Genomic DNA, 13,012 nt, shown 5'->3' with positions numbered 1-13,012 from the left:
TCACTTATTTATTGTTAGATCCAGGAGGCTGACTGTTTATAGAAGCAGCACTGCACAGAACACAACTTTAACATTTCCCAATTAAACTTTCAGGGTGGTCACAAATCAGAAACAACGAGTGGTGGCAGAAACTTTGGGGGTCGATTTTCAGCTTGCCACCGCGACGTAAAAGCGACATTATGGATCAGCTGCCCATGAGAGATATTGCCCAATTTTAATTTCCATGCGGTTCCTATAATGGGCGATCAATCTGCAATGCCAGTTTTATGCCAGATAGCAAGTTGGAAATCTATCCATCTATTTCCCAACAACCAGAAACATTCGCTGAATTTGTCAGGAATGTTAAAATGACGTGTATGGTTGAGTGGGTCAATGAAGCACATTCTAATTTGATTCTCTGAGATCTGCTAAGTGAGAAGAGAAAAGTTAAATTTCCTTTCCTGCCTGTGGTGAAGTGACCAGCCTCCCCTAATGAGATAGCCAGAACTGCAAACCTGCCGAATTTGGAGTCTGTTCGCCGCGCCTGCCTTAGATGCAGTTCATTGAATTTTCAATTAGATATTGAACTTTTCAACTGAAACTGACCTCTATAACACTGGCCACTTTAACTGTGTGAACTAATCACTTATTTGATGGTGTGCCCCTGTGATGTAGGTACTTGGATCATAAATGGAGTTGTATCTGTGTAAACTAATTGTCTAGTTTAGATTAGAACACATTAACTGAAATGCAGAATTAAAAACAGACTGTGGTCAGCAGATTCACATGGTTGAACAACAATTAACTGCAAGAAGTATTATGCTATAAAATAAAATCAGCCTTTATTACAAGGGGGTTGGAGTATAAGAGTAAGGAAGTCTTGCTGCAATTACATAGGGCTTTGGCTGGACCAGACCTGGAGTACTGTGTACAGTTTTGGTCTCCTTACCTAAGGAAGGATATACTTGCCATAGAGGGAGTCCAACAATGGTTCACTAGATTGATTCCTGGGATGAGAGGGCTGTCCTGTGAGGAGAGAGGGAGTAGAATGGGCCTATATTCTCTGGAGTTCAGAAGAATGAAAAGTGATCTCCTTGAATTGTATAAAATTCTTAGAGGGCTTGACAGGGTAGATGCTGAGAGACTGTTTCTCCTGGCTGGAGAGTCTAGAACTAGGTGTCAGTCTAAGGATAAGGGGTCGGCCATTTAGGACTGAGATGAGGCATTTCTTAGAGGTTGTTGAATCTTTGGAATTCTTTACCCCAGAGAGTATATTCAAGACTGATATCGATGGAATCTTGGGCACTAATGGAATCAAGGGATATAGGGATAGGGTGGGAAAGTGGAGTTGATGAAGAAGTTCAGCCATGATCTTATTAAATGGAGCAGGCTCGAGGGGGTATGGTTTCCTCCTGCTCCTATTTTTTATATGTTCTTATAACAGAAATAAGTACTGATCTCATTATCCCAACTGCAGGAAGTTATTTGTTTGTTTATTATTTAACTGCTCAATGTTCTGCACCATCATCATACCCAATTTAGAGATATTTATTACTGGAGCCCAAGTCAGGTTAAAGTTGTACAACATTGGATTGTAATTACAGTAATAAGGTCCTCTCTGGAAATAAGTAACTTACCCAGGCTGTCACACAATTTTTGACTTCAGATACTTTGATAGGACAGGAACCGGATGTAACAGAGTAGTCACGGAGCGAGACGTCACTCACTAGAACAGAGAGAGAAAGTGACACTCCATGGTTTAGTAATTTGGTTAATACCATGTGTGCAGCAAATCCTTCAGTGAGCTTGGATTGTTTGAATAGAAAAATACAGCTAAAGTTCAAGGTAATGATAGCGAACTACGCGCAGAACTTTTGAAAGTGCTCAAGCTGCAAAGTCACTTTGCAGCAAAACTCGGCTAAGGGCCCAGAAATTCGGGTTGGAGGCTTCCCGCGGGTGCAAGCCTCTGACCTGCACTTACCTAGCGCGCCGGCTGTTGTGCTGTGGGCCTGCGTGGGATTTCGATCAGGGGCCTCCTCCAACTGCTGGCGCGCAGTGCTTGCGTATCCCAGGGGCGCAGTTAGTTCGAAGCGTCCCCTGGGATCACGTGGGCCATGGAGAGCCAATGGTAGCAGGGAATCTTTATTCATAGATTTGACAGCCCCAAAACATCACTAAAACTTCAAATAATTTTTTTTTTTAAATCACATTTTTAAAATAACTATAAATTACATAAAATAACTATTTTAAACAATAATTTAAATTTTTGAAAAAATTAATTACACTTTCTAACAGGGCTAAAAATAAACTTACCTTTCTTTAAAGTATTTAAAAATAATAAAGCTGTGGAAAAAATGTTATAATTTTACTTAATTCACCACTTACCTTGTTAAAAGCAGGCCTTGCGACTGCTTTTTGTAAGCGTAGATCCTGGAGACTTACCCCCCCCCGGAGAAACCTGCAAAAAAAACGGAAGTTCCAGGCGAACGCGCTGCCTCTCCGGCGCACGAGTTCGACCTGTGAACCCCTTCCTTTAAGGGAACGGAAGTTCCGGTTTCCCATGCATGCGCAGTGCATGCACGAATCCAGCACTTTCATTGGCCCTACGGGTGAGTACCCAGCGTGTACTCATCCGTGGGGACCCGAAGTTCTGGCCATTATCTCACTGGTTCATGTGCACAAATGCCATTTTCACCAAACTCGATGGCCCGGATTTTGTGTTAAGAATAATGTTGAGGCGAACAGCGTTCAAAGTTATAATGGAGTAAATCGGAGAGCAACTTCCAGTCTGCACATGCGCAGTTAAACATGGAAATCCGGAAGCGGCTGTCCGATTTGCCTGCTCCTCCACAAGCTTTGCTACACCAGTACCTCGCCGATAGACTCGGCATTGAAATCCATGTAAGGGCGTGAAGTTGCTGTACTTACCCACTAGTTACCCACTAAACATGCCAGAAAAAGTTAGGCCCTGTGCATTCTCTCTCATAAACCCATCTTTCTTTCCCTCTCTTTATTTATCTTTCTGTATATGATTTTACAATGAATTAAATATTCTAATTTATACTTCCTGGTTCAGACTCTGCGTGTCTCAGTGAGGATTCTTCAATCTGATTGGTTGAAGAGCCACGCTATTGTTTTCCCTACTCACACAGATCCCAGATCTCCTGTAGAGGGCGTCGCACTGGATCAGACACCCAATGGCAGAAAGTTGCTGCTCAAAGGCCCATGAAAAGTCTGTGGGCAGCTGTAAGCACAATGAGTGGTAAGTGCCATTCCTTCGCTGCTGACTGCAAAATCCGGGCCTGTAAGTTGTGGTAATTTCCTTACCTTTCTTTATTATGCTCCTATGGCTCAGTTAACAGAATAATGTCTCATTGGATTGGCACAGATTTGTTATTTCCCCTTTTTGGGGGTGGGGGGGAGGGGAGAGCGGGAGAGGAAGGGAAGTTAAAATAGTTATCTCTCCTAACTAATATCCACATTCAGAGAAACTGAATTAAAAGGGAAGGGTAGCTATAAAACAGAGTGCACTGCTGAAGAATGGAGAAGGACTAACCCTGGGATTGCGCAAGTATCAGCCAGTCCATTATGTCGAGTATTATCTTCCAACTAATTTCATTAAATAAGCAAGTCATTAAAGGGCCGATTGCACGATGACTGTGTAAGAAGCCCATGGAATTGGGTAAGTAGGCTTCAGCGCACTTTGCATTTCTATCATTAGCCCCACAGAATTATACAACTGCATTTTAATTGGTCCCATGATGAATTCTGCATGCTGCTTTGCTGCACAACTGTTGATTCGCTGAGGGCCAATTTACAATGGGTGCTGGACGGCCTGCAAGCTGCTCCTCGAAGAACTCCACCACGTAAAGCTAGGTTACCATATTTTTCAAACTTGCTTTCTGACTGCTGTTGACAATCAGAACTTTGTGCATCAGAACTAGTGTGTTTCCCCCTGCTGCTTGCTGTCCTTTTCTTTTATTCAGTATTCCTTTGGTGCCCATCTCCCACAGCTATATTCCTACTGTCAGCAATTCACCCTTGCAGCAGCAAGCAATGCCAACTGTGGGCATTCCATTGAGCTTGCTAATGGCTGTGTGGATTTGGAGGAGGAAGAGGGATTCCTATAGAGAGAGCAGAGACAGGTGCACTGGCACTGCAGGAACCTGCCACCCATCTGCCAACAGCCAAGGAATTATGTGATATGACCCAGGCACAAGTACTTTGCATGTTGGAAGAAACCTGCTTTCTCAATCTATGAATCAGCAGGGAAACAGTCACTGAGTTATATAGAATTACATAGAATGTACAGCACAGAAACAGGCCATTCAGCCCAACTGGTCCATGCCGGTGTTTATGCTCTGCACTAGCCTCCTCCCACCACTCTTCATCTAATCCTATCAGCATAACCTTTTATTCCTTTCTGTGTTTATCTAGCTTCTCCTTAAAGGCATCTATGGTATTCACCTCAACTGCTCCTTGTAGCGAGTTCCACATTCTAACCACTCCCTGGGTAAAGAAGTTTCTCCTGAATTCCCTACTGGATTTATTAGTGACTGTTTTATAATTATGGTCCCTACTTTTGGTCTCCCCCACAAGTGGAAACATGTTCTCTACATCTACCCTATTAAACCCTTTCATAATCTTAATGACCTCTAATTAAGTCACCCCTCAACCTTCTCTTTTCTAGAGTAAAGAGCCGCAGCCTGTTCAATCTTTCCCGATAGGTATAACCTCTCAGCTCTGCTAACATCCTTGTAAATCCTTTTTGCACCCTCTCCAGTGCCTCTGTGCTGTCAGACTACTTGTCTGAAATGAGCCTCAATTTCCTCTAGTTCAACATTGGGGGGAAACTGAAGCCATCATTTTCAGTTCCTGCCATAAACTCCGTACCACTGCCGCAAATTCCAGCACCCCCCCACCCCACCCACCACCCCCGCCCCTTTCCCTGGCACTGTCTCAGGTTGAAACAGACTGTTAGCAACCACAGCATCCTATTCCACCCCTAGCTGAACTTCTAACCCCATATCTTCTCTATCACTAAGACCGCCTATTTCTACTTAGTTGTTTTATCCTTTAATTCACCAATTCTCATCATGGAATTGCAATGTGGATTAAGGAAATCTAAATACTGTGCTGAAACACAAAGCAAGCCTAGAAGGGAAAATAGTTCAAAGTCAATCCAAAGACAACACAGTTTGGATTTTATTTACATAGGAGATACAGCACAGAAACAGGCCATTCGGCCCAACCAGTCTATGCCGGTGTTTATGCTCCACTCGAGCCTCCTCCCATCTTTCCTCATCTAACCCTACCAGTATAGCCCTCTATTCCCATCTCCCTCATATGTCTATCTAATCTCTCCTTAAATGCGTCTATACTATTCACTTCAACCAGTCCCTGTGGTAGCGAGTTCCACATTCTCACCGCTCTCTGGGTAAAGAAGTTTCTTCTGAATTCCCTATTTGATTTCTTGGGGACTATCTTATATTGATGGCCTCTAGTTATGCTCTTCCCCACACGTAGAAATATTCTCTCTGTATCCACTCTGTTAAAACCTTTCATAATTTTAAAGACCTCGATTAGGTCACCCCTCAGCCTTCTTTTTGCAAGAGAAAAGAGACCCAACCTGTTCATCTTTTCCTGATATGTATACCCTTGCATTTCGGGTATCATCCTTGTAAATCTTCTCATCACCCTCTCCAGTGCCTCTACATCCTTTTTATAATATGGCGACCAGAACTGCACACAATACTCCAAGTGTGGCCTAACCAAGGTTCAATACAGGTTTAGCATAACTTCACTACTTTTCAATTCTATCCCTCTAGAAATAAACCCTAGTGCTTGGTTTGCTTTTCTTATGGCCTTGTTAACCTGTGTCGATACTTTTAGTGATTTGTACTCCTAGATCCCTTTGTTCCTCTACCCCATTTAGATTCTTATTTCCCAATGTAAAAAGTCACACAACACATTTTCCAAGTAATGTGTGACCTTCCTGTGGTTTGTGCTGCACTGTTGGAGGTGTCGTCTTTCGGATGAGTCGTTAAACCGAGGCCCCGTCTGCTCTCTCAGGCGGACATAAAAGATCCTCTGGCACTAATTTGAAGAAGAGCTGGGGAGTTATCCCTGGTGTCCTGGCCAATATTTATCCCTCAACCAACATAATAAAAACAGATTATTTGGTCATTGTCACATTGCTGTTTGTGGGACCTTGCTGTGCACAAATTGGCTGCCATGTTTCCCACATTACAACAGTGACACCACTTCAAAAGTACTTCATTGGCTGTAAAGCGCTTTGAGACATCCAGTGGACATGAAAGGCGCTATATGAATGCAAGTCTCTCTTTTTTTCTTTTTCCCTATTTTTCTTACCAAAATGTAATACCTCACATTTAACTGTGTTGAATTTCATTTGCCAATTAAATGCCCATTCAGCAAGTTTATTAACCACGATTTCCATTACCATGAAAAATTACATGTTGTGCACCTCAGACATGAAAAATAGTTAAACGCAACAGGAAAAGACATGTTCACTTAAAAACGGAGTGTTTATTCTTACCTTTTGTAAATTTCTCGTTCTTTTCAATGTTTCCACAAAGTCCCCAAACATTTCCACTGTATTTAGGGTGAAGTTTTAGCTTAAAAACAAAATGGATGCAATATTTAAAGTATTTACATAATCATTTTCATGGTTTGGTCATTTTAAATCTTATGGTAACAGTAGCACCCTCAAACCACATCACCAATAATTAATCTAAAATTAAATTTGTTCTTTCTTGACCATTTACACAGTTCTCCACACAAAACATTGTCTGAATAGGAAGTATGAATTATTTAGGACAAACTCATAAAATTGTATCAAATTATTTCAGAAGTATTTCTCAGAGACATCACAGAATAGTCATCAGTAAAAATGGAAATGTCCGAGGCCTGGTGAAGCACAAATAACAATGGCCCAGAAATTCGGGTCCCCACGCGTGAGTACCCAGTGCGCAAGGCCTGCTTTTAAGAAGGTAAGTGGTGAATTAATTAAAATTAAAACATTTTTTCCACAGGTTTATTATTTTTAAATGCTTTAAAGAAAGGTAAGTTTATTTTTAGCCCCGTTAGAAAATGTCATTAATTTTTTCAAAAATTTAAATTATTGTTTAAAATTGTTATTTCATGTAATTTATAGTTATTTTAAAAATGTGATGTTTTTTAAAAAAATTATTTGAAGTTTTATTTATGTTTTGGGGCTTATAGTATTTATAGGTTTGACAGCTCTTACTGTCAAATTTATCAATGAAGCATTCCCTGCTACCATTGGCTCTCCATGGCCCACGTGATCCCAGGGGACGCTTCGAACTAACTGCGCCCCTCGGATACGCAAGCACTGCGCGCCGGCAGTTGGAGGAGGCCCAGGATCGGAATACCAATGGCCGGCGCGCAAGGTAAGTGCAGGTCGGAGGCTTGCACCCGCGGGAAGCCTCCGACCCGAATTTCTGGGCCAATGGTTTGAATGAGTAGGCACTGGGCTTCACAGGCTAGTTATAGAATCGAAAATACTGGACAGACAGCAATGAGATAACAACAACTTGCATTTATATAACACCTTTAACATAGAAAAACAGCCCAAGACACTTCACAGAGCTATAATCCAAAATAAATGGATGCTGAAGAAAAGGAGATTTTGCAAGGAGTGACCAAAGAATTAGGAACATGGGACCAGGAGTGGGCCATTTAGCCTTCAAGCTTCTTCTGCCATTCAATTACGTCATGGATGATCTGAACCTCAACTCCATTTATCTGCCTTTGCTCCATAACCCTTGATAACCTTACCTAACAAAAATCTCTCGATCTCAGTCTTGAAAATTTAAATTGACCCAGAATCCACAGCATTTGGAGAAGAGGGTTCCAGATTTCCACTACCCTTTGTGAGAAAAAGTGCTTCCTGATTCCAGTCCTAAATAGCCAAGTTCTGATTTTAACATTATGCCCCTTGTTCTGGATTCTTGTACCAGAGGAAAGAGTTTATCGCTATCATTTTAAAGACCTCGATTAGATCATTCCTCAATCATCTAAACTCAAGGGAATATAAACCAAGTCTATGCAACCTGTCCTAATAATTTAAACCTTTAGGCCCTGGTATCATTCTGGTGAACCTGCACTGGTTTCCCTCCAAGGCCAATAAATGCAAGTTGTTGTTGTTTGGAGCCCAAATCTGAAGACAGTATTCCAGATGGAGTCTGACCAAGCCTTTGTACAACTGAAGCATCACTTCCTCGCTGTTATATTCCAAATCCCTTGGGATAAATGGCAACATTCCATTAGCCTTTTTGTTTACTTTTGGTACCTGTGCACTTGCTATTAATGGTTTGTGTACATAGTTACCTGCGTCCCTTTGCTTCTCTATAGCTCCTAATCTCTCACAATTAAGAAAATATTCTGATTTGTCTTTCTCGGATCCTAATGGATCACTTCCTCACATTGAAATCCAACTGCCATAATTTTGCCCACTCACTTAGTCCGTATGAAACTTTCTGTTCCCATCTACACAACTTACTGTGCCTCCTAACTTTTAGTGTCATCTGCAAATTTGGATGTACAAGCCTCTATTCCTATACAAGAATGGTATTAAAGGAGAGAGAGATGGAGGAGCATAGGAGCTTAGGCAGGAAATTACATTGTGGGGCCTAGGTGGCTGAAGGCAGAAGTCGGAGATGCAAAAAAGACCAGGTTTGGAGGAACAGAGAATTCTGGAAGGGCGAGGGAGGGCAGTTGTAGCACTAGAGGAGGTTACAGAGATAGGGAGGGGCAACGCCACGAAGGGACTTAAACACGAGGATGGGAATTATCAATTGGAGGTGTTGGGGAACCAGGAGCCAATGTAGGTCAGCGAGGACAGGAGTGATGGGTGAGCGGGACTTGGCGCAGGTTTGGACACGGGCAGTCGAATTTTAGATGAGCTGGAGTTTACGGCCAGGAGAGCATTGGAACAGTCGAGTCTGGAGTGTCAACCCATGGCTCCTTTCCTGTAAGAAGATTTCCTAATTCTGCTATGAGATTCTCCTCAGGTAATCTCAGCAGAGCTGATGGAAGGCTGCTGTTGCTCATGTTGGGACTCTTGAGAAACTTGTGGCCGGTGATTTCTGGGTATTTGAGCCTGCGAAGGCCTGACTGCAGATTGCTGCACCGTGGCTACTGCTGGGGCAGACATGCTGGCACAATTGTGGGTCCTGCCTCAGATTCCTGCTCCCCTTCTCCCTGCCCCCATGCTAAAATCACCACCATATAAAAACCTATTCCCATTGTTTTGAACATTAATGCAGCATCAAATTGCGAGGCCTAGAACTTTGTCTCAGGTGGTGGCGTATAATGGATGATATCGGATCGGCCGCCCATTATAAGCAGCGCCTGATATTCAGCTCCGTTGCACTTAATCTGATGCCGCCCATTTTGCGACACCGTCCGAGACGAAATTCTAGGCCTAAGTGTAAAACTGTAACAGTTGGAACTTCATTTATGAAACACTATTCATAAAAGAATGGCCCTGAATTTGCAGTCGGACGCTTCCCACGGGGAAATGCCTCCAATCCGCAAATAAAATGCCCGCGTACCTGGTGGTCTGGGAGGTATGGAGATTCGCAGTCCTGGGCCTCTCTGGGTACCTGCGGGTAGAGGCCCACTTATCCCATGGGCGCACGCGGTTCACAAGCCCCCCTGGAATCACGTGGGCCGGCCAAACCAATTAAAGGGAATCCCTGTTCATGCTTATGGGGATTCTATGGGCTCGATTTTAACTCGGGTGCGGGCTGTTGTTGTGATATCCGAATTTCGTGTTTCCCACATGAATCTAAATGGATGTGGGAGATTGATGCAATTTTAACTCAATTGGCCAATTGATTTCCAACGTGTGGGAAGCCTCTGCAAGGGGGTTTTTCATGACTGAAAGTCCCCTCCGATGACGTCATCATTGCTGCTGCATTTAAGGTCCACAGCAAGTCTTGCTTCTTCTGCAGGCTTCCAAGCTTCCTCCATTTGGTGTCAGAGGGGACTCCAGGAAAGAAGACAAGCGGGAGGGCAAGAGCAGCTCCTCGCTTTGACATTCACATAACTATTCCACCATGCAGCCCTCACACTCCCTATCACTCTGATGCTTTGGACACAACTGAGAACACACAGGGAAGGCCCTTGGTCTTGCAACCTCACTTCGTCTTTGTCTCCTTCTAAGTATCTATGCTGTGCAATCACTATACTCACTCTTTCATTCTCACTCAACCTCCACTTGTCTCCCTCATTGCAGGAAAAGAGAGCTCACAACAAAAGAGAGCGAGCCACGACAGGAGGAGGGCCACCCTCAATAGCCCATCTGAGCCCCTGGGAGGAGGCCGTCCTGGAAATTATGGGCATTGAGGATGATTTGCGCATGGGGGAAGGACAGATGGGTGCAACACAGCAAGCTGGTGACAGATATGTTTCCCATCTCTCTCTTTGACATTGCATGAGTTGCTGATAATTATTGTGAAGCTGTAACAGATGCACTTATGAGCATCTGCAAAAAGCTATGTGCATATAGCCTTTGCATCACATCTCTGACTCTTTCCTTTACTCCCCCACAGGACCATCACAAGCATCCGTCCCCCCCTAGCCAGGAAGAAGAGGCTGAGCAGCCAGACTCCTCAGAGGAAGCTGCAACCTCTGAGGGCGCAGCGTCAGCAGAATTCAGTGCACCCAGCACCAACGCAGACACTCGCACCTCGGTGGGACCTTCGGGACATAGAGTAGAGTTGTCACCTGGTGTATCACAGCTCACAAGTGAGCATCAGCAGATTGTGGAGACAGGGACAGCAGTGGAGAGTCCTCGTCGGAAGGCGCAGGACTCTGCCAGCTCGGCTCAGCTGCATGTCGACCCTCTGCCTCTGGGTCCATCCGTAAGATCAGAGGTGATGGAACTCCAGGCACAGATGCAGGAGTCTGGCAGGTTTTGTCTCTAGGGTCGCTGCGAGTGTGGAGCGAATGGAGGAGTCCATAGTGAACATGAGCAGAGCCTTTGTGGAGTCATTGGCGCATGAACGCATCAACACGGAAAGGATGGCTACCTATGTGGAAATGATTGCTGCCTCCATGGTAAGGCAGGCTATGGTAGAGTAGAGGAGGGCTACGGCCATGGAGGAGGTTAGTTGCCAGGGTATGGAAAACATGTTGAGTGTTCAAAATAGAATGACATCTCTTGAGGAGTGATGGGCATCTATTGAACAGAGAAACCAGACCTTCATGGAAGTCCTTCTGAGTAGGACTGCCATTGCAGATACGGGTCCCCATGGCCCCCCTGATGTGCAGCAAGGTGCTCTCAAGCCACTTGCAGGCACTAAGGGGGACCTGACCCATGAGAGGGAGGTTGGTGGCAGCCCTCAAAGAAGTGGGAGCTCCTCTCCAAGCGCTCACACTTCCATGCCACTGCAGAGCCCTCGGTCAGAGCCCCGCCGGAGTACACACCCAACGGAGATAGAGGTCTCAACCCCTGCACAGCCGCAGGGGCAGCAGACTGCTGGCGAGCCCTTACAGGCTCGCCATCCCAGAGGACGCCCGCCAAAGATGTCGAGACAGGAGCAGCAGGAAAGTGAGCAAGGGGCCTCCACATCTGCTAAAGCCACAGGGGAACCACTACGTAGGAGCACGCGTAAGAGGAAAATAAAGCACTAATAGTCACAAGGGAAGTCACTTGGGTGAAATGTGTTTATTTTAAAAATGCCATCAGTTGGTTATTGTAAATAAAATTTCTGATGGCAACTTCTGCAGTTGTGGCATGTGTCATTTTGCGAATGGGGCTGGAGGTCCTCTGATGCCAAGAGGGGAAGGAAAAAAAGGCCTCCCATGCTTCTGGTAGGTGCCTCAGTTCAGGAAGTGCTGAGTGAGAGAGAACTTGTGCGGCCCTTACGGGCGTGTACACACCTCGTACGCGCCCGTAGGGGTCGCAAATTACGGCCCGATGTCTTTCTGATTCCAGATTTGCATCATCTTCATTTGAAATATTTTATTGCATTATAATCTCACATTCTTTAAGAAGACAGCTCATAGAGAACGTTCTTTATCAAAAGATTATAGAAAGCAGGTTTTATAGTCAAAACGTGTAGTGACGTGCAAAGCAAACAGTTTCTAAAATAGTTATTGTTACTGGTCAAAATAGGCCTCAATGTTAATCCCAAGAAGACAAGCTGCAACTGCAGAGGGAAAGGTTCATGCTTGACTTTTTCCGTCACTGGAGCTCCCTTCTAGACAATTTCATCGAATAATCATTGCCTTTCATATACAGAAATTTAAACATAGATTTAACTATTAATTACTATATCAGGGTTGCAGAAGCCCCCATTATGTCACTGAAAAGTTGTGAGCTGCCCACTGGCATTCCACCATGAGCTCTCCATAGTTTTCAAGTCTCTCAGCATCAACTGCAGTGAATTGTGTGAAGCATATATTCTTGTTATAGATAAACCATGTTTTGTCACCAAATGTATAAATGTGTGAAATTAGGCTCGACATTATTTCTGAAGTTCTGCACCATTACATCTTGCTTATATATAAAATATTATGTCCTATAATATTATCATTATTTGTGCTCATATATAAGAAATATCAGTTCTCCAAATGTAACTTAGAGCATTAAAAGCTCCATGACACTGACTTATAAATTGCTAACTTCTCTGATGATGCACAGAGCCATTTTTGAGAAACATGATTTCACCAACATGCACAAACTTCTCATCTAGACAACACATATCACCCTTTCACTAAAGAAAGTTAAATTAAATAAATGTGTTGTCATTACTTTACTTCATTTGCAGAGTAAAGAAAAAAAAAGGAATACTACACTTAAAAAAATAAGCTCACCGTCAATGCATCTTTACGGTTCCAGATCAGGGATACGGAATGCTTCTTGTTTGAAAACCTGATGTTAATTCCATTGCTACGAACATTGACCACCTTGTCATCATATGGCAAATTTATTCTATAAAATAATGGTGATATGGGAATTAAGTTGAAAAAATGTGAC

At 43.7% G+C, this 13,012-nt stretch overlaps 1 protein-coding gene across 1 annotated transcript in view; it reads right to left on the bottom strand.

Moving 5' to 3' along the window:
• Nucleotides 1–13,012, bottom strand: part of LOC147105634 (uncharacterized) — a 163,904-nt gene that overhangs the window by 133,199 nt on the left and 17,693 nt on the right. The window contains exons 5-8 of the mRNA XM_086010181.1: nucleotides 12,850–12,967; nucleotides 6,539–6,617; nucleotides 1,650–1,705; nucleotides 744–784 (exon numbers count right to left, since the gene is read on the bottom strand). Of these exons, the coding sequence (XP_085866307.1) occupies nucleotides 744–784; nucleotides 1,650–1,705; nucleotides 6,539–6,617; nucleotides 12,850–12,967 (294 nt within the window). The remainder of the gene's footprint in view (nucleotides 1–743; nucleotides 785–1,649; nucleotides 1,706–6,538; nucleotides 6,618–12,849; nucleotides 12,968–13,012) is intronic.

This window comes from Somniosus microcephalus, chromosome 17 (genome assembly GCF_052327205.1).
Source record: "Somniosus microcephalus isolate GS21.2 chromosome 17, FLI_Smic_1.0, whole genome shotgun sequence".
Lineage (NCBI taxonomy): Eukaryota > Metazoa > Chordata > Chondrichthyes > Squaliformes > Somniosidae > Somniosus > Somniosus microcephalus.
This window is presented reverse-complemented; position numbering and strand designations above follow the sequence as displayed.